Source organism: Cinclus cinclus, chromosome 28 (genome assembly GCF_963662255.1).
Source record: "Cinclus cinclus chromosome 28, bCinCin1.1, whole genome shotgun sequence".
NCBI classification, from domain to species: Eukaryota; Metazoa; Chordata; class Aves; order Passeriformes; family Cinclidae; genus Cinclus; species Cinclus cinclus.
Genome location: NC_085073.1, coordinates 1,176,083 through 1,197,006, shown reverse-complemented (window position 1 = coordinate 1,197,006; position 20,924 = coordinate 1,176,083). Strand labels below are relative to the sequence as shown.

The 20,924-nt window shown below is 49.6% G+C and overlaps 2 protein-coding genes across 5 annotated transcripts; one reads left to right on the top strand and one right to left on the bottom strand.

The window, feature by feature from the left end:
• The first annotated feature begins 3,606 nt into the window (after positions 1 to 3,606).
• Positions 3,607 to 17,662, top strand: TMPRSS9 (transmembrane serine protease 9). The gene is made up of 19 exons (XM_062510090.1): positions 3,607 to 3,730; positions 5,497 to 5,624; positions 6,050 to 6,117; positions 6,550 to 6,725; positions 7,832 to 7,873; positions 8,835 to 9,006; positions 9,223 to 9,497; positions 9,674 to 9,810; positions 10,988 to 11,303; positions 12,118 to 12,289; positions 12,761 to 13,032; positions 13,725 to 13,861; positions 14,349 to 14,706; positions 14,795 to 14,911; positions 15,593 to 15,764; positions 15,859 to 15,924; positions 16,085 to 16,350; positions 16,890 to 17,026; positions 17,501 to 17,662. The coding sequence occupies exons 1-19, from the start codon at positions 3,607 to 3,609 to the stop codon at positions 17,660 to 17,662; spliced, it is 3,297 nt and encodes a 1,098-aa protein (XP_062366074.1).
• A 1,236-nt stretch (positions 17,663 to 18,898) lies between these two features.
• TIMM13 (translocase of inner mitochondrial membrane 13) lies at positions 18,899 to 20,561 on the bottom strand. 4 transcript variants are annotated; one of them, XR_009934029.1, is made up of 4 exons: positions 20,387 to 20,561; positions 20,182 to 20,250; positions 19,949 to 20,106; positions 18,899 to 19,807 (listed from the first exon to the last, which is right to left on the bottom strand). XR_009934029.1 is itself a non-coding variant. In XM_062510012.1 (3 exons), exons 1-3 carry the CDS (start codon positions 20,510 to 20,512, stop codon positions 20,008 to 20,010), a joined length of 294 nt encoding a protein of 97 aa, XP_062365996.1. In that variant the 5' UTR covers positions 20,513 to 20,561; the 3' UTR covers positions 19,874 to 20,007. The 4 variants fall into 4 exon arrangements, 3 of the variants coding, with proteins under 3 accessions (XP_062365996.1, XP_062365997.1, XP_062365995.1); XM_062510012.1 differs by lacking the exon at positions 18,899 to 19,807 and having other exon boundaries at positions 19,874 to 20,106; XM_062510013.1 differs by lacking the exon at positions 18,899 to 19,807 and having other exon boundaries at positions 19,874 to 20,103.
• Between the last annotated feature and the right edge of the window lie 363 nt (positions 20,562 to 20,924).

Genomic DNA, 20,924 nt, shown 5'->3' with positions numbered 1-20,924 from the left:
AAAATCCATCTTTCAAGAAAATCCTGTGGAATGACTCAAGGCTGCCGTAGAGCAAAATTCAGACTTTTGTGGAAGCAACAAATCCTGGTGTGCCAAACAGCAGCAGAGCAGGGGTGGCGGCCACCTCCCAGCACCTTGGCAGATCCTCGGGGACAACCAGAGATGGTGACAGTCTGCAGGACAGCTCTTGCTGCCTCTGTGCTGCACAGGAGACATGCCTTCTCTGCTAAAATGTAACAGTGAAAAGACACTCCACTGGTGTGGGGACTTTTAGGTCAGAGTTCCCCATGCCCTGCTCTCAGGGGCATTATATTTTATAACCAGTTACAATTTACATGCTGACAAAAAACTATAAATGTGCTTTTACTTCTCAGTATTCCTATTGGAATCTCATTACTGTTAATACCATTGTAATTTCTGCCCCACTAACAAAATTTACTTTTTGCTCATCTGATTTTATGCCACAATATTTTCCACTGTTTACAGCTTCTTGCCACAGATCTCCACTATGCATTTATAGATGATCCTTATTATCTTTCAGGAAAAAAAAAAAAAGGCAATTTCTATTTTGCTCTTGCAAAATGGGCTTACCATTTACATGTTCTTTTAATTCTTTTTAACTCAAACCACTGACACTAAAAGAAAGTAATCCTTCCAGATGCTAAAAGGGAGAGCAAAGACAGGTTTTGATTGTTTTGGGAAGTTGAAAGGTTCCTTCCCTCTAAATAGTCTATTCTTTCCAGTTAAAATGCCTCTGCAATCACTAATACACACTTCTTTCTAGGGTTCCAAGTACCTTTTATTGTATGTAGTATGACTTTTACACGAAAACAAGATTGTATTGTCAAAAAAAACAAAACAAAACAAAAAAAAAAAAAAAAAAAACAATAAGCCAGAGCCAATTTTGTCTACAACGTTTATTTTTTTCTCAGATGCATTTGTCCTACCTTTGAGGTCCATTGAAGTCCATTGTTGCACTGGTCAGCACACCTGAACTAGATTTCTGAGTGCCCACATTCAGCACACTGCAAGAGGGACAGTGACTCCAAAACCTCCCAAAAAGGGGAAGGAGAGATTCCTCATCTGTATGTATTCAGGCCACAAGGACCACTGGAAAAAAGGTCCCCTACTTGTCTCCCCTTAGCCAGAGCTGAATTGTCAAACAGATACTGTTAGCAGAACCCAGGGGCCACAGTGCCGATCTGTGCCAGGCTCAGTTACAGCTGAAAAAGAATATCTGGATGTCTGCTAGAAAAAAAGAGGCATCTTGGACAGACTCTCCCTCTCCCTTTTCTCTTTGTCTGTTGCCTCACAAAGAAGTGACCTTCTAAAATCTCTTATCTGGAACCGTGGGTTTAAAGAGCTGCTGACGCCTCTTGGAAAACACTGAAAAGCTCTTCTGAAACTGGGAGCTGCTTCTCCCTGTGTCCCTTTCCTCCCCTCTTCCTTTCATTGCTGGATGCATTTACATTAGAAAAGGCTGTTGTTCTGCAGCTTCTCTGAAGTCCCAGACTGGTTTACAGCAGTAGGGGAATCGCTGCTGTGGCAGCCCAACCTCTCCCAGCACCGCCTGAGAGGATACGAGGTGACCTGGTGAGATGTCCCTCGGCAGGACAGACTTTGGAACTGAGGAAGGAAGAGCTGTGTGGGTTTTATACTCTTGAAGCTGTTGTTATCGAGACAGAGTAAGTTTGAGAGGTGATGGTGCCTTGACAAGGCTTTTCTGGTGTCTCCTGCAAATCTGAGTCTCCCAACAGTTAGAGGCTGAGTACTCAAAAAACTCACTCTGAAGCTGAGGAGCTCTGGACCCTTGGCCAAGCAGGTTGGACTTCTATGGATTTCCAATCTGACCACACAAATTTTCTGAGACAACTTCAGCCTGCCAGTTTGAACAGAAGGATTGTGTGTCTTCTTTCTGCCTAAGAGGGAGAAATATTAATACAGTAATTTAATGCATTTTAGGACCACAGGAAATCAGTGTCCCTTCTTGTCTCATCAGGCTTACTGCAGATCCTAAGCTGTCTAAATGATGTAATAACTATGGATATTACAGTGTAGTTTAATTCCTAGTGATACCTAATTGTTGATGATGTGCAAATAGAGACCAAATATAGTCTGGCTTGTACTAACAAGACTGAAGAGGGGAAAAAAAACCAAAAAAACAAAACAATGAAACAACCCAAGACAGATATTCTTTCTATTTTTGGCATTTTTGAATTCAGACTTGGAGCACCATATCCCATCTGAGCATCTTCAGTGAATGAAAAGTATTGACATACTGAAACCAGTCTAGCAAAGACCAGGAAAAGGTGGAGGCAGGAAAAGTGACATGAAGGGGTTTTGCTTCTGGTGCAGGACCACTTGAGGTAAAATACTGGAAGCACCAGTGCCAATGCTGGCCACAGGGAAGGAGAATCTCCTTCCATCAGGGCAGCAGCAAAGCTGCAATCAAAGGACACATTAATTGCTCTGCATTTAATTACTAGGCATTGGGAGCTCTCAGCTAAATGCTGTAGTAGGCTTTGCCACCCACTGTGATTTTATAATACCTGTAAAAAATGTGGAATAGCATTGGGCTAGATGAAACCTCACCCTGGAATCTGCCTCATAAACAACTACGGGGTGAAGTTTATTACTAAGTTTTAATCCATATAACATGCACCTTGGGGATGGATATAAGAAGCCTAATGCCAAGACTTCCATAGCCAGGTCAGAATGGTCCAGCAGGACTAGACGATTTCTGAAGTATTCAGTGTCAATTAGGTCTGGTCCTTTCACAGTCCAGAGTCCCAGGCAGGTCTCTCCACAGCCATCTTTTCAGACTGCAGTTTCATGTGTAAGAATGTTATTGCAGTATAGTCATGTTTAGTCATGTTTTAGTCATGTTTAGTCATGTTTAGACCTATAAGATTACTCTGAGATAAACGCTGAACTTTACAGCTCAACTGTTCTACCTGTTAGTCAGCTCCATGACTCCTGAGCAGCACCAAAGCATCCTCTAGTGACACTTGCTGGGTTTAGGATCATTATGAGGGGTGATGTCTAAGGCAGAAGGAGCAAGCCAAGATGTCAAGCCCCTTGCTATTTGGCCCTTGCTAAGAGCTGAGGTACCTGTTCACCCTGGCACTGTGGGAAGTAGGACCAGGAAACCCTGCTGCTAAGCAGACCTGGGTTACTGCCTGTTGAAGAGAAGATACAGGGTGCTGCCCTGTGCTGCTGGGACACTGAATCAGGATTCATCCAGAGCCTGTGCAGAACATGGAGACGGAGGCATCAGGCTGGTTCGTGCTCACACTGGCTATGGCCATTGTGAGCACAAACACAATGAGCACCACTAGTCAGTGATGGCCTCGTAGGAAGACAGAGAAGAGGAACCAGGCAGGGAGGAGCCACTGTGGTTTACGAGTTCAGGTCCAACAACTTGAATCTCCTGACTGCAGCACATTGAGGGGACACTGCGTATCTACCCTCTCCCTTCCTGTGGCAGTGCAATGTTTGGAGCTCCTGGGGTAACCTTAGCTGGCATGACAGATTTTATCTCAGTCTTGTAATTTTCCTCCTCTTCTTTTTCATTACAGAGCCCATCTGTTGAGCTGCTCAGAAAGCATGGATCAGATAAAGCCAGAGCAAGGCACCCAGGGAAGCAGACTGGGGGCCTGCTGCTGGAAGGTGACCGCTGCTGCTGCCGTGGTGGGCAGCACAACAGCCCTCTGCCTGGGGATCCTGCTGGGTGAGTCTGCGGCCAGGTACATTCTTTCAGTTTATCAGCTCCAAAAGAGAAGTGGTCTGCACTGCGCAGACCAAAAATCCTCCAAATCCTCCTACTGAGAGCAAAATGCAGACATCTTTCTGCACAATGAACAAACATTACAAGAACTGTGGTTAGCTCATGTTCTCAATATGCGACTTTGAGCATTTTATCTTCAGTGTCTTGTGATACATATGCTCTATTCCTTTCCTGCTTGACCAATCTGATGTCCTTCTATGACAAGAAGACCTGCCTAGTGGATGAGGGAAAGGGTCTGAATCTGGTCTACCTCAACTTCAGTAAAGCCTTTGACACCATTTCCCATAAACATTTTCTTAGAGAAACCGGCTGCCTATGGCTTGGATGGGTGTGCTCTTCAATGGGTAAAAACTAGTTTAGATGACCAGGCCCAGAGAGTGGTGGTGAATGGAGTCACATCCAGCTGGAGACTGATGACTAGTGGTGTTCCTCAGGGCCACTTTGGGACCAGCTGTGTTTAATATCTTTACCAATGGTCTGGATGAGGGGATTGATGGGACCCTCAGTCAGTTCACAGAAAACTCAAGCTGGGTGGGATGTTGGTCTGCTGAAGCAATAGTGTGGCCATCAGGACCAGGGCAGTGACTGTGCACCTGTGCTGGGCCACCTCAAATTTAGGCCCCTTTATGACAAGAAAAATATTGAGGGGCTGGAGCATGTCCAGAGAAGGGAACAGAGCTGGGGAAGGGGCTGAAGCACCACAAGCAACTGAGGGAGTTGGGGGGAGCTCATCCTGAAGAAAAGGAGGCTCGGGGGGACCTTCTGGCTCTGCACAACTCCCTGACAGGAGGGAGAAGCTGGGCGGTGTAGGGAGGGGTGGGCTCTGCTCCCAGGGAACAGAGACAGGAAAGAGGAAAAGGCCACAAGGGGGCCACGGGGAGTTTAAGATTGGATATTGGGAAAATTTCTTCACTGAAAGGGCTGTCCAGCCCTGGCCCAGGTTGCCCAGAGCAGTAGTAGAAACCCCACCCCTGCAGTGATTTAAGAAATGTAAATGTGGTGTTAGGGGACATGGGTTAGTGGTGGCCTTGGCAGTGCCGGTGGAATGATTGGACTCAATGACCTCGAGGTCTTTTCCAACCTAAACAACTCTATGATTCTATGATTCTGTCCTGTAATCTCTCCCTGTGACTTTAAAATTTCTTGTCACTGTACCTTGTTGCCTCTGCCATTTCCTATCTCGACCACTTGCAGCCACTGAGCACTGCCTGTTTTACTGTCCCACTCCAGAGCATGACCACCATCTCATTCCCTCTTCTACCTCCCTCCTGTTGCTTCTGCTGCCCCATGGCTAGATGTCACCTCAGGCCAGCACCCCGGTGAGGACCCCAGTGTAACATAACTGACAGACCCTACCTTTACACTCACAGGTTCTGAACTGTCTTCAGGACCCAGCAGTGCTTTCCTGAGGCTGTTCCTGCCTCAGGAACAGGGCCAATCTCAGGTTGCCCGGCTGTACCCAACTGTTCATGAATTTCTCTCCCAGGCTTGACAAAAATCCACTATTTTCAAGTTCAAACAAGTTCGTGCAAAATCCTATAACTGCACATGTGCTGGGTATCCCAGTTCGTTTATGGGGCACCCCTGAGGCAGCTGGGATGGTCAGGGACAGTCAAGCTGCTAAAAACTATGGGGTTGAAGGATATGATATCCATGTTGCAAAGCTGTGAGGAAAGCTGCCTCTGACAGACACCTTCCCTTTCTGGCAGCCTTTCATTCCGTGGGAGAGGCCAGCTTTGAGCACACAGTGGAGCTGCAAGGAATCACATTCAACAGCAGCTTAGAGATGGAGAACTCGGACTACTATAGGGTGCTGACACCTGCTCTTGAGAGGCTGGTGAGTTGATCCGGGTCTTCTGGAAAAACACTTGTGAAATACTGTGGTGGTAACACCAGCAGAATCTGTATTCCAAGGGCAGGAGGAGAACTAGGACTTCTTAAACATCAGCAGGGTACACTATGGGCTGAACTGCACTTCCAGAGGCCCTGTCAGGGCCCTGAGAGACATTTATAGAATGGGAAATATGTGTTCAGCCCTATTCCTTGCAAATGAGATAAGGCATATAAAAAGGATGTACTACCTCATGCCCTAAAAGCCAGAGTGGGAAAAAGGTTACATATGAATTGGACATTGGTGCTTCTGTTTACAGAGACAAGAGACCATGCATCAACAGCTCCACACTCCAGCAAAATCCCAGGCATCCTCTATTCCCTTCTCCTTGGGGTCCAGTAAGTGTGTGACCATCACTCTTTGTTTTGCAGTTTCTGTCCAGTCTCCAAGATTCCCAGCTGAACTGGAGTTGCACTGGTTGCAACATCCTGGGCTACAGGTGAGTGTAGGCAGCTATCTCTGCTGACCCTGCAGTTCATGCTTCAGGGCATTCTGACAAGCCTCACCAAGAAGGTGAACTCACTCCTGTGCTCTTGTTCAAAGCTAGTACAAAGAGAAACTGGTTTTTGGCCAAGGCTGGATTTTCATTTGGATTGCAACAATATTCTGGATTCTTTCATTTGGAAATGCAGTCAGAAAGGCAGAGGAAAACAATTTTGTTCAACCACAGCTTTGGGTCAAAGGAAAAAAAAAATAAAATGACCACTTCAACCCAGAGCACATCTCCAGTGAAACCTTAAATTATTAAGAATCAAAATATTAAGAATAAGATTTGTTTCCTTTGAGTTCCCTGCAGACAGCTAGCACAGGAACCTGTCCCTCGTACTGATCATGAAGCCAAAGTCCCCCTTAATTCTCTTTCTCCCAATAGGAATGGAAACTCCAGTGTGATCGTCCATTTCCGCCTTCTCTTCACCCCCCAGCATTCCCAACCCCTGAGCTCTACCTTGGAGGAGGAAGCTCTCAGGCAAGGGCTGGCAGCTGCCCTGCACAAGCAGGGTTTCTCCCTGGCTGCCTATGGGACCATCTCCTCAGCTTCTCTCACAGGTACGGCCCTGCTGCCTCTGCCCTGTGCTGGGGCTGCTAGCACCCAAGGTCACACAGCTACGCCACTATTGGTCTCAGCCAAACTGCTGCAGGGCTTGAGCTTTGGATATATAGTTAAGGCTTCGTGCTCAGCAGCAGTGTTAGAAATGGGGGTGCTGCCAGGCACCCAGCAAACTGGTAAAATGATCTGCCTGGCTCCCAGCTGCTCCAGCTTCACCAGACAACAGCAGAAACAAGCTTAGATGTTGGCTGCTGCTTAACAGACATTTGTGGGGTCCACAAATACCCCTCCAACAATAATGCTGTCCTGCTGCTCTACACTGCAAGAGCACCTTGAGGGGACCACAGCAACGACAGAAGCTAAAGTATAAATTGCAACTGCTTTGGCTTTTCTTGCAGCACCTGGAATCAGTCTGAGGGACAGCAAATGAAGCTCCAGGAGGTTAATGGCTGGGTTGTCTGTACCTACCTGTGCACAGCAGCCTCTATGCAGACCTCAGAGTTGTACTAATAACTACAGCTCAGGTTGCTATTTCTCATATTTGAATTACTCTCTGAAACCATCTGACAAGATATTCCCCTTTCCTTCTGTGACTGTGGTGTTATGTGTGACCATAGGATTCCAATTTTAAAAAACTCATGAGCCTGGGATTCAAGAAGGTGTGGAGTCCTCTGCAGCTCCCTCTGCACCCTCTGCCACAATGGGCAGAATCCCTGGATCTTTGGGAGCCTTGTGCTGCCAAAAAGAAGGTGCCGAGAGTCCTCTTGGCTTTAGGCAAACACCCTTGCATAGCTTCAGACCCAGTCTGCTCCTGAGAGGTAGCTCACTGCCACAGCTTTTTAGAATTTCTCTCTGCACATGGAGTCACCCCAAAGCCTTCAGGGCAGTAGGGAGCTGCTCCTCCCCTGCCCCATGGTAGAGCAGGGGTCTCCAGCAGGGACCTGGGCCTTGCCTCACACTGGCCACAGGTAGGCAAAGAGATCGCCAGGCAGGAGAGGAAGATGCAGCAAAGCCTGTGGCAGCCCCAGCCCAGGAACACAGCTCCAGGATCCGAGGCTGGGCTGCCTTGACCCTGCTGACCCTCATTCCTTGCTCTTTCTCCCAGGTCCCAACAAGGTTTCTTCCCACAGACCTGGACTGAAAACAGGTAAGAGCCAGACAGCAGGAAGAACCACTGGCACTCAGCAGCCTCCTCCTCCTCCTCCTCCTCACCAGCAGCCTGGATACAAAAGGTGCTTGGGCCCCATCTTTTTCATAGCCTGATGGCCTAGGGACCTGCAAGCTCAAAACAAGCTGCAGCTCTGTTCCCAGTGCCATCCTGAAGGGACTCTGGGGCAGCCAGGGAGCAGAGGAACAAGGATACAGTGGTGGTTGCCCCTGAGGAAGCCAGGGGAAAGTTAATATGTGGACTGAAGAAGACATGAGTGATTCAATCCTTGCTGTCCCCAGGGAGCTGCCCTTGAGACAGGCAATCACCTGCTCCAACATCCAGTACGTGTAAAGAAATCCCTGAATGTGACAGCCAAACAGGCTGCACTGATGCCTCTGACAGAAGGGGCTGTGCTGAGTCTCCCACAGCAGGTCCCATGGACATAGAGGCCATTGGCTCTCAGGGACACCACTGGCTCTCAGGCACTGAAGAGAGCCAAGGATACGACATGATTTTTCAAGCCAATAGTAAATGGCTGCATCAGGATGAGGGAAACTGTACCTTGGAAACACCTTGGTCCCATCAACTGTGATGGATTGTGCCAAGGTCCACCTACCTAGTGGGCTGGCACAATGGACAAGAACCTCAATGAGCCACATGCCCATGAGCTGCTGGAAGCAGTAGATGAGCTTGTCAAACTAGTCAGGATGTTGCTCTACAGTTTCTTGCTCTTGAAGAGTTTCAGGGAGGATGCTGTGATGCCCCAGTGCTTTGCAGTGTTCTTCCCAAGCCTGCAGGTTAAAGGCTACCCTGTGGCATCCCAAGTACCATCCTGCTGCTTGAGCATATGCCAGTAGCACACACAGAGCTGAAGCAGCTTTTCCCACTTGCCCCTAAGAGCGTGTTGCTGAGGTGCAGTGGCAGGATCCTGATGCACTGGCTTTCTCCTCCCTTTCAGACTGTGGCAGTCGCCCCGCCATGCAAACTGCCAGCAGGATAGTTGGAGGCTCAGAGGCATCCAGAGGGGAGTTCCCGTGGCAAGTCAGCCTTCGAGAGAACAATGAGCACTTTTGCGGTGCTGCAATCCTCACCGAGAAGTGGCTGGTGTCTGCTGCTCACTGTTTTACTGAGTAAGTTTTAGTCATGCCACCTTCCACCCTCCATCCCTGTTCCAAACGCTGCCATATCTGCTGAAGTTCCCACTGCACCACTCAGCCCCAGCATGGGAAGGATGAGGAGTTTCCACCACTCCTGGAGTGGATGGCAGGATGGGCAGGAGGCAGCTTGGGTTTGTAGGACAATGTCATGGCTGCAGGCTCACGTGGCCCCCACTGTCTCTCCTCTAGGTTTCAGGACCCAGCCATGTGGGCAGCTTACACAGGGACCACCTCCCTCAGAGGCTCTGACAGCAGTGCAGTGAAAATGGACATTTCACAGATCATCCCACACCCCTCTTACAACGCTGACACAGCTGACTATGATGTGGCTGTGCTGGAGCTGAAGAGACCTGTGACCTTCACTAAGTACATCCAGCCCGTGTGCCTGCCAGATGCTGGCCATCACTTCCCCACCAGCAAGAAGTGCCTTATCTCTGGCTGGGGCTATCTCAAGGAGGATTTCTGTAAGCAAAGCATGGCAGGCAGCAAAGGAGACATGGTGGGGTGTGAGCAGGGCAGAAGGCATGGGGGAAGGGAACTCAGACCTTGCTCTGGCAAGCTGGATTGGGCTGTACCCTGAGCTGCTGGTCCTGTGCAGGGCTTCCTGCACTGAGCTCACAATTATGTCTTTTTCATTCAGTGGTGAAACCTGAGTTCCTGCAGAAAGCAACAGTGGAGCTCCTAGATCAGAACCTATGTTCCAGTCTCTACAGCCACGTCCTCACGGACAGGATGATGTGTGCTGGCTACCTGGAGGGAAAAGTCGACTCTTGCCAGGTAAGCTTTGCCCAGAGAAGACAGCACACCTGCCTGCATAAGGTTTTTCCCACCAAGTGACAATTCAAGAAGCAGAACTGCTACTGTGGTCAGTGTTTCCCATTGAGGTTTGAGGCCCTGTCTTGGAACCAAGCACAGATCAGTGACTGCAGAAGACACAAATGAGGATATGTTCTCTACTGCTTAGAGGAGGGCACTGTTGTTTAAGGGGCTCTTTCAGCTAATTAACTACTTCTCTCTTCTTCCTCAGCTGTCATCAGGGCTAGTCCTACCAATATTCCACACAGGTCATCAGATCAAAATCCAGATGGGCAAAGGGCAGCAGTGGAAACTAAAACATACATAACAGCTTTTGGTGAACAACAGAGTGGGGTTTTTTTGTTAGCTTTTAGCCATCCTGGAACTGCAAGTGGTCAGCTGGAGACAGGCCTGCCTTTCATAATATGGAGAGAGGAGAACTGTGATTTTCAGGCCTGTCTCTGTGTTTGGTAGGACTGTTCAAACCAACAGAAACCAACTAAGCAAATCTGCACTTTTCTGGTGGTAGCGCTTCATACTTCTGCACCAAATACAGCACAAACACCAGAGAAGAGGCCAAGAATTGAAGATTCAAGGTTGAGTGATGAACACGACCCATCTGGGTATTCATTACTGATCTAGAGCAATCTTATCTTCCCAGAAGGCATTAGCAGCTTCACAGACCACATGTCCATCCCAGGGCCCCACAATAACCAAGAACTGACCAAGGAACCATAGACCAAGAAAACCTGATGCAAACATTAATGTGGTCTCCCTGGGTTGTGTATCAGTCAATGAACACCCATTATCTGTCTGTGTACAGACTGCTAGGATTAATCTTTATGAGGTTTAACAAATTGTTAAAGAAGTAGAAATGCTTAGAAATGCTAAATCCTAGATTTTACAGATGGTGTCCTTTGTTCTTCTAGCATATAAAAGGCACAAGGCTTCTGTGTAATAGCAGGACAGTGTGCCCACATGGAGGAACACCCAAAGGCCAGCACAGAGATGCTCTGCTCATCACTAGGTTGGAGCAAATATGAAGTGAGTTAGGATACAGAGGGACAGAAAGACCCCAGCTGATAGAGGGATGCTGAGGGTGGCCAGGGCAAGCTCAGTGCATCCCCAAGGAAAGCTCACCATGTGGCTTCTCTTGCAGGGTGACTCTGGTGGACCCCTGGTTTGCCAAGAACCATCTGGCAGGTTTTTCCTGGCAGGAATTGTGAGTTGGGGTATTGGATGTGCTGAAGCCAGGCGGCCTGGGGTTTACACACGTGTTACCAAACTCAGAGACTGGATCTTGGATGCTATTTCTGCCTTCCCTACCTTAATAGCACATACTGTTCCTCCAGTACACTTTAGTACTAACGGTAACATGGTCAACACTGAAGACGTCAACACCACCACTGGAGCAGCCCCTACCACCTCACCAGCCCCAGCTGCCAGCAGGCCAGCGACTGCAGCAAGACCACGAGGTATGAGCACCCACAGCAGATTCACCTTGGCAGGCAGAATGGCAGGCACAGGTCCAAACATCAGGTTTGTTCCTCTGCTGACCTAAGCTGACCTTTTGTAGGATGAGCCACACAACTTTACCTAAGTGCTAAGGCACAAGTGACATTATATGGCTGCCCTGGCTCAGTCCAGAGAAGCCTGTCAAAGTCACTCAGTACCTCTGCAGTTCCATGCACTGCTTTGCTTTTGTGACTGCCTGTGTAATCTTTCTGTGTAACTGGTCTGCTCTGGTAGGCTCAGAACAGGTCACTAAGGCACAGCAGCATCTGACAGTCTTTAACCTGTTGATCATTTTTGCTTGCCACCTAAGGAGCACCCAGCAGTTCAAAACTGATAGCTGCCTCTTCACAGCAGCCATACATCTCTCCCTGAAGGAAAGGAGGGCAGGTGTCTGCAGGATGGCCTCTCCATTCCAAGGAGCTCTCCCAGCAACTTTGCAAGGAGATGCAGATGAAGGGTATTTTTCTAAATCTAGAATAAACTTTGTAAATGGAATGGCAAGGCTAAAAGGCATGGAGCTACTGATTACTCTGCCTTCAAGAAAGGCCCAGGATTCACAACGTGCCAAGAGCAAGATGCAGAACAGCAGTTTGTGTGAAAGTCTAGCTGTACATGGCCACCATCAGGCACTGCCACAGTCAGCCAACAGGGCTTGGGTAGATGTCTTACACTTCAGCCCTAACCTGTTCCTGCTAAGGCTTACTGGTTAGAGAGAGCAAAGTCTCTTGTCTTCTGCTAGGAATACTCACAAGTCATTCTTTGACTTTTGTTCAGAGTGTGGAGGACGACCTGGGTTCTCTAAACCCAGCAAGATTGTAGGAGGAACAGATGCTTCCAGAGGAGAGATCCCTTGGCAAGTCAGTCTGAAAGAAGACTCAAGACATTTCTGTGGAGCCACTGTCATTGGAGACCGCTGGCTGCTGTCAGCAGCTCACTGCTTCAATGAGTAAGAGCCCATCCCTGCCCCTGCTCCAGCTCACCCGCCCACTGGCACAGAGCTGCACAGCCAAATCCACAGTGTGGCACTGAAGTCAAGAAATGGAAATCCAAAACACATGTTGGACATCAATTTTTGCTATAACTGGACATTTTGTTGCTAAAACAAAAACACAACTTTAGAAAAATCCAAAAAATACCAAAAAGTCCAGCAAGACCTACTGAATACAGGGACACTACCTGTGTGCCAGAACACTCCTGAAATCACAAATTTCTGGATGTGAAGAGAGGATTATTATTACATGTTTACTTGATCTTCAGGGAATATCCAAAAGGTGCCACTACTGGAAACAGTTCTTTGGGCCTGACTTAGCAGGGCTGCTCTGCTGCATACTGATCATGTAAAGCTGCAATTTTAATGTCAGAATTCATGCCAGACATAAGTGTGTGAGTATGCACATTTAGGTTTATGTATTTGCAGGACAGTGCCGGAAGAGATCGAAGCCTATGTGGGAACAACATCACTAAATGGAACAGACGAGAATGCAGTGAAAGTCAATGTAACAAGAGTGATCCCACATCCCCTCTTCAATCCCATGATTCTGGACTTTGATGTGGCTGTACTTGAACTGGCAAGACCTCTTATCTTCAACAAATATATACAGCCTGTGTGCCTCCCACTTGCCATGCAGAAGTTTCCTGTTGGCAAGAAATGCCTCATTTCTGGATGGGGTGACCTCCAGGAAGGGAATGGTAAGCAGTAATGCACTACCTGCTGATTTGCCTTGGAGCACTGATACCTTGAGCAGCAAAGCCCATGCCACTGTGACCCACAGTCCTGGGCATGTATAGGACAGGGATCAGTAACAGGAACAGTCAGGAACTGACAGAAACATAAGAATGAGCAGGAATAAAGGCACACAGAGCACTACCTTAAACCACAGTTACCTAGGAGTCACCAGCAAAGAAGAAAATGGAGAAAGCAGCTTGGTGGGAACCAAGAGAAACCTGCTGGACTGCCCTCAGTAGCTCTACCATGCTAATAAAGTGTCAGGTGCTTGCCTCAGAGCCTGCTGCAGCTCTGGCAGGATGGTATGTCAGGCACAGCAGCCCCTCTCAGTCACAGATGTTCCAAGCAGTGAGCATAACCAAAGATCCAACTATAGGGAGAAGGCCTGAGACTGGCATGTGCTACCAAAGAAGCCCAGCTGACAAGAAGCCCACAAACTCTTCAGGAGCATGGGACACAAACTGTGTGCAGAACACTTAGCATAGACAAAGCTGCATCCTGGGGTGAGCCACAAGCTTCAGGGTTGCAGAGAAAACAGGTTATATAGAACTCAATTCCCATGTGGGATTCCCTCCCAAAATATGTGTTGAGTCAGTTTAAAAGCCACTAGCTCCTTTCCCCTGCTACAGTCACTAATTCTGTGGTTTTCATGCAGACACCAAGCCTGAGATCCTGCAGAAAGCATCTGTGGGCATCATAGAACAGAACACCTGCAACTTCCTCTACAACTTCTCCCTCACTGATCGAATGATCTGTGCTGGCTTCATGGAAGGGATGGTAGACTCATGCCAGGTAGAAGTGTGGGATTTCTCTACTCTGTAGATTGTTCTAGAAAGCTGGGCTAACTCTGCCTTCAGCAGACCCTTGTGAAATATTTACTGAGCTGCTGTAATCCAGCTGTGTAATTTGCATGTACTTGAGCACAAAAAGCCCCAGCCCACTACTTTGGAGATTTAGAAAAGTAAACAAAGCTCCACCAAGTTGAGAATTACTTAAACCAACCTCCCACCACTCTGGCCAGACAAATCCTGGATGAAGCAGGTGTCCTCCTGTGGCAGTGAGTCAGTGGCAGTTGGTGGCAGCTGTGGAAATGTGCTGACAGGAGCCAGGTTGAGCCACTGACCCTAGCTTCAACTTCTGTACACTCATGCCCTGCATACACACTGCATGACAGCAGACAGACCCACAAGGCTGGAGAAAGAAGAGTTGGGGGTAGTTAAGTACTTTCTGGTGTGTCTGGTGATTGGACTGAGCAGCCATTGCCTTGTTTCTTCTGCAGGGAGATTCAGGTGGACCCTTGGCCTGTGAGGTTACTCCGGGAGTGTTTTACCTTGCTGGCATAGTGAGTTGGGGATTTGGTTGTGCCCAGGCTATGAGACCTGGTGTGTACTCCAGAATTACCAAATTCATAAACTGGATCCTGGACACCATCTCCCAGTTGCCCAGTGGTGGCACAAGCGTCCCTTCCAGTTCAGCCATCCCTAGAACTTCTATCACAGCCATTTCTATCCAGCCCAGCACAATGGCTGCAAGTCCAGCCAGCAGAACCACGCTGGGGACAAAGATGAGCACAACCATGAGTGAAACCTCCACAGCTCTTAGAACAACTGAGACTGCCAAGCCTACCCAAACCCCAGGTAAAACTGCTAACTGATGCACTGACATGTGGGCAAGAGGCCTCCAGCACAGAGGGTACTGAGCAGGCCATGGGTTATTGCCTTCCAGTGGTGCCTTGCACTAGCCTCACTTTCAAGTGTTCCAGCAAGGTGTGTATTGGAAAAGAAAATCCTGAATGTGATGGTGTTGTGGACTGCAGCAACGGCTTCGATGAGCGCAACTGTGGTGAGTTCTCCTCTGTAGCCCGTAGCTGCTGCCAGCTGTGCTCCACATGACCCGGACTCCACAGTGGCACCCATCATATTCACACTGGCTGTCATGGGCACAGACACTGGGGGCCTAAGCCAGCTCTGACAGATCCTAAAACAAGATAAAGCTGTATATCCAGCTCAATATCCAGCACAAACAGAATAGATGACTGGGGATACAAGCATAATAAAGTCACCCCAGGGCAGAGTTGGATCCGAATTTACTGTTGGAAGGTATGGTCTCTTCTACTCTGCTACAGACATTAGAACCCATTTCCCAGCACACAGGCCTTTTGGCCAGTCAGTGTTGTAGCACAAAGTGGCAAGACAGCTCTGCACAACAGGGCAGCCCAGAAAGTGTCTTGTCATCCCTGGGACTGCACTTTGGGCTGCACATTCCTTGCCATGTGATACCTCAGTCCATCCAAATATCCACTCCAGATATACCACATCCCTGGAAGGTGTGATCTGTGATAGCAAGTCTGTAAAATATACCCTGTCTGTCAAGCCTTGCCTCAGCTGGGTGAATCCATCACATCCTACTGCCCTGTACATGCTCCCCCACAAGGCTGTCCCACAGCACAGGTTATGGAAGGCAGGCATTTATTCTTCTAATTTATGGTTACTTAAAACCACAATGCTTCTTCCTCTGTTCCAGACTGTGGTTTAACAACTGCTCTGGCCTTCAGCAAGATCGTGGGCGGCAGCAGTGCAGCTCGAGGAGAATGGCCCTGGCAAGTCAGTCTCTGGCTTCGACAGAAGGAGCACAAGTGTGGGGCTGTCCTCATTGCTGACCAGTGGCTGCTGTCTGCAGCTCACTGCTTTGACATGTAAGTCTGAGGTGAGCTAGTTAAGTCAGCTGACTCTTGTCTCAATCCAATCTGCCAATCAGCCAACCTGCCCTTCCCCTCCCTCATGGTCCAGCACCCTGGCTGGGATGCTGTGCCCCACAGGAAGAACACACCCCCTATCAGAGAAACGCCCCTACAGGTAAGTATGAAGAAGAACGGGTGGAACAAAGTCTGAGTACACCCACTGTTGTGCAGACAGGGGTCCTGACCTCCCAAGGTGTGGCCAGCCCCACAAGTGGAGGGATGGCCCTCCTTGTGAGGCTGTGCTCCTAACAGCCAGGTTTGCTGTCTTTCTGCAGTTACAATGACCCCAAAATGTGGGTGGCCTTTCTAGGAACACCCTTCCTGAGTGGCATCGATGGCAAAGTGGAGAAAATATTCCGTATCTACAAACACCCTTTTTACAACGTCTACAGCCTAGACTATGATGTGGCACTACTGGAACTAAGCACACCTGTCACGTTCAACAGCACCATCAGACCTATATGTCTCCCAGATAATTCTCATGTCTTCTATGAAGGGGCCAGATGCTTCATCACAGGATGGGGCTCCACAAAGGAAGGAGGTACTTGTTGAGAGGGCTCTCCCATAAGCATGATGGCCAAGCCCAATGCTTGGCCACCTACACTGCAACATTGCATGCCCAAACATCTACAGTTCCCATACCACTACCCCAAGCACTCCCATCCAGGCCACATGCTGCAGAGGATACCAAGCTGGGCAAGGCCTGGTGTCACCATCAACTCCTCCCCAGCTACCAGGCACACTACTCCTCCATTTCATCACACCTCTGCCCTCTTGGAGCCATCCTAAGCTTTCTACATGCCAGCCACTGTGCTCTCCACCCCCACAGCAGCTGCTTCAGCTGTGCTCCTGCAGTACAAGGACCACCCCAATACCATTTGTGTCTGGTCAGCCAAGCTGCCTGACAAACCATACACCCAAGGGACCTTCCTGTATTTGCTCTGCTGAACCAGGTGTGACTCACTTTCCCAGAGCAGGTCTCTCCCTCTGACAAGCAAGGCTGCAGAAACCCCACTTCTTCACATGCTGCTGTTTCTCATGTGCTCTTCACCCAGCTAACAGCAATACTTGTCTCCTCAGGTCTTATGTCAAAGCATCTGCAAAAAGCAGCAGTGAACATCATTGGAGACCAGGCCTGCAAAAAGTACTACCCTGTCCAGATCAGCAGCAGGATGCTGTGTGCTGGTTTCCCACAGGGCACCGTTGACAGCTGTTCAGTGAGTGCAAGAGCAGCAAATGCTGTGGCTGGGACAGAGAAAGTTCGCACCAAGTCCCTAGGCAATATTCTCTCGGGAGTGCCCTGCCCTGCCTCCCCTAGCTCAGCTGTCTGTCCATCCATCAACTAGCTGCTGCTTTTATCCACATCCATCCTGCATACACCTCATGCTGCTTGCCCCATCGACCTGTGACAGGTCAGGGAAATACAAAGAGAGGTAATGCTAAGTAAGAGACCACATGGAGCCTGTTCCACAACCCTACTGTACCTCCAAACACACTCTTCTGTGTTCCAGGACCCCAGCCTCAGATTTTTCATGCATGTACATCACTGAACAGTCCTCCAGCTTGCAATGGGGCTCCTGGGGAAGTGGGGAACAGGACAGCAAATGCCCATGCCCCAGGGAGAACATTTCACAGCTGGGGGAGCTGCACTGCCTGTGGCTTGATACTGGATCCTTTTCCTCTCTCTGCAGGGTGATGCAGGTGGGCCCCTGGCATGTAAAGAACCTTCAGGGAAGTGGTTTCTAGCAGGAATCACAAGCTGGGGCTATGGCTGTGCCAGGCCATACTTCCCTGGTGTCTACACCAAAGTCACAGCTGTCCAAGGCTGGATTGTGCAGAACATCAAGCTCTGAAACTGCATTTCACTACTCAGGGAAGGTGATGAATGAGAAGAATTAACTGCCAGAGGATGCACTAACCCCTAAGCTACTGTACATTTTCCTGATGTTGCAAAGGGGTGAAGAGGGCCTTGCAGGTATTAAGCAAATGCCAGTGTTATATGATCTGCTGGTTGTTACACCAAGGCATTTGATAACTGCTTTGCATAGAGAGGTACAAATTCTAGACCTTTTCTATAAATAAATGAAACTTGTCCCATCTTAAGACCTGGCCAAACATACTGCGCATTAAAACATGACCTTTCTTGTTGGATGGGTGCTAGAAACATCTGCCAAAGACTCATGGAGTTTGCCTGACCTCTGCCTATGAACTGTCATCCCAAAGCCAAGCCAACAGACTTGTGACCTTTGCCCCACCCCGAAGTCATGCCTTTGTAGAAGCTTCAGACCTCACTGACTTGATAGAGCTGTTGTGCTGTGCAGCAGCTTTTGGGAAGGGTGTGATGCCGTTTCCAATTAGTGCATGGTACTAGAGAGCTCAGTGATGACCTCCTGGCTCACCACTTGATCCCAAGAGAATGCAAGACTAGAACACTTGGGAGGTCAGACTGCACAGGCCCTCACCTGTACTAGAGTATTAGGAGGGGCTTCTCACTCACCCCCCTGCAGCTCCTTTTGTATTAGGTTACAGGGGATTAAACTGGCAAAGGCTTGTCCACACAGACCACTGTCTGGCTAAGCTAGGTGGGAAAAATCTGAAGTACTGAGAGAGTGGTGCAAAGTATACTTGTCAGGTCCCACCAGCTTAAATTACATAAAACACATATGTAACTTTGTTCACAAGCAAAGAACTGCAGCAGAGCTCATGTGCCAAGTCTCGGGCAGAGCAGACTTAGACACGTCCCCATCGATTTTAGCCACCAAAACTGAACAGCTACTCGTACCCCACACCCCTTCCTCATTTTTGGTGCTTTGAGATCTGAGTCTGGGCATAGCAAGAGGTTTCTTCCATCCCAACCCAGTTGACAGCAAGAGCCTCAACTTTCTGAGACACAGCATGATCTAGGTGGGAGACCTGGCTTCCAGATATGGCTCAGCTCCAGATGGGTCCAGATTCATGGCTGGAACACCTGTGGGATGCTCCCATGAACAAAATGGGACTGCTGCACAGCCAGTGCCACAAAATTTACACAGCTATAAAGAAAAGTAAAAAGCCCCCTAAGCAAACATGTCTGAAACCACTTTATTTTCAAGTAGTCATTCTGACAGTCTGGAAAGGAAACTCCAGTTTCAGTAAGTCCAAATACCCAAATATCTCCTTATGGTTTACCTTGTGTGAGAACACTTTAGGTTCTATCACATCCCTCTGAATGTCCTAGCAGGTATGAAGATGTTATTCTTCCAGTCTGTCTTTGTGTCAAGCAAACCACGAAATCTTTCATAAAGTACAGAAGAGCTTCAAAAGAAAGGATTTTTAAAAATTCACTATATGGGCACTGTTAATCTCCAACATTTTCCTCTTGCAGCTGTTATATCCACTGCTGACTACGCAGCATGAACCCAACCTATTCAGGAGCCATGTGTAAGCAGAAAACAACAGAGCTGTGCCCCAAAGCAGACCCACATCCCCTGCTGCAGACATTCTCCTCCATCAAAAAAGTTATGTTTAGGATGTAGGCTCCAAGATGGAACACCTGTGCCAGAACCAAACCAAAAACTACAGAGTATCACAGCCACACAACACACTTTATTCTATAAAGACGCTAAGTACTTCCCAACCCTGTTCATCGCTAGCTGTGCTCATACAACTATTTGTGAGGCTGTATTGCTCCCCAACACTGGGCCTGAACTGAGCCAAAGCCTACGAGCCCTACAATAGCCCCGCATAGCACTACACAGACATAAGGGATGAAAGAGCCTAGGTGGCTTGTGGAGAATCTTCCAGTAGCTTTTCCACTTATGGAAAGGGACTGGGTAACTACCTTATGGATGGGTCCATGCTGGAATCCTGAGCAAGGGTACTGTGTTGCTGGCTTGGCTTGGCCCCTGTTTTCCACAGAAGGTTCCTTGCCTGTTGCAGCCCTTTCAGCAGGGATTTATCAATTGATATAGTGCCTTGGGCCAGTCTGGACACCCAGGAAGGGCAAGAAGTAAACCAAGCTGCTCATGGAAAAAAAAAAAAAAATCACTCTCCTGGAGCTGGTGCTAATAAAAGCCAATGGATGCAAAAGGTTCAGCGAGGTTTTATTGCTCTGCCATGGCAAGGGCTGGGGAGGGGCAGCAGGATTCACCCCTAACCACCTGGACTGGCCGCTGTCCCTTCCCCACATGGTCCCTCTCGGCCCGGAGTCCGGTAGGCGTCACATGTTGGCTCTCTCTCGCTGCAGCCGAGAATTGTAGGCTCGCGAAACTGTGTTCCAGGAGTCCATGTACCGGTCCATGCACATGGCGATGCACTTCTAGGGGACACAGAGCCTCAGCGGCAGCCCCGCACTAGGGGCCCGCGGGTCTCCAGTTCTCCCGCCCGTCCTCACCTGCTCGGAGTTGTCCAGGGCGCCGCCGGGCTTCCCGATGCACTTCCGAAAGCACTTGTCCGTCATCCGCTGCGGAGAGAGCCTGTGAAAGGCACCGCGGCCCGCGGCTCCGGCCGCAGCCGCCGCCCCTCCTGCGAGGGGAGCGGGGCGGCCTGGCCGTCACCGGGACCGAGCCACCCCGCCCGGCCCCGCCGTCGCTTCTGACCTGCAAGAGCTCCTGTGCGTTAGCCACGGCGATCTGCACCTTCACCTGCTCCATGATGAGCCCCGGGTCCAGCTTCCCCCCGCCGCCTCCTCCGGAGCCGAAGTCAGAACCGAAGCCGCCCTCCATGCCCAGAGTTACCGCGCCCGAGTGCCCGGCGCTACCGGAGGGAGAAATGGCGGCGCCCGGGACTGCGGTTCCCGGCGGGCCCCGCGCCGCCTCCGCCCCCGCGCCGGGCGGGACTGAGCGCTCAGCTCAGCGGGACCGGTCCACGCTGTCCCCAGCCCGGGGACGCCCGGCCCGCCCTCGCTTGTGGCCCGTGACCCGAGCGCGGGTGTCATCCCCGGCCGCGGAGGAGGCGGTCCCGAGCGAACTCCCAAGGGACTCCCCGGGGCCCAACCGGGCCCGCATCGGACAACAGCGTTCGAGTAGCGGGGTTCAACGCAGCACCACGAACTGAGGCAACGGGAAGGGGCTTTACACCGGCATCACCAGAGACACAAACGCTGTCCAGCTGCACCCCGTGGTGAAACACCGCCTC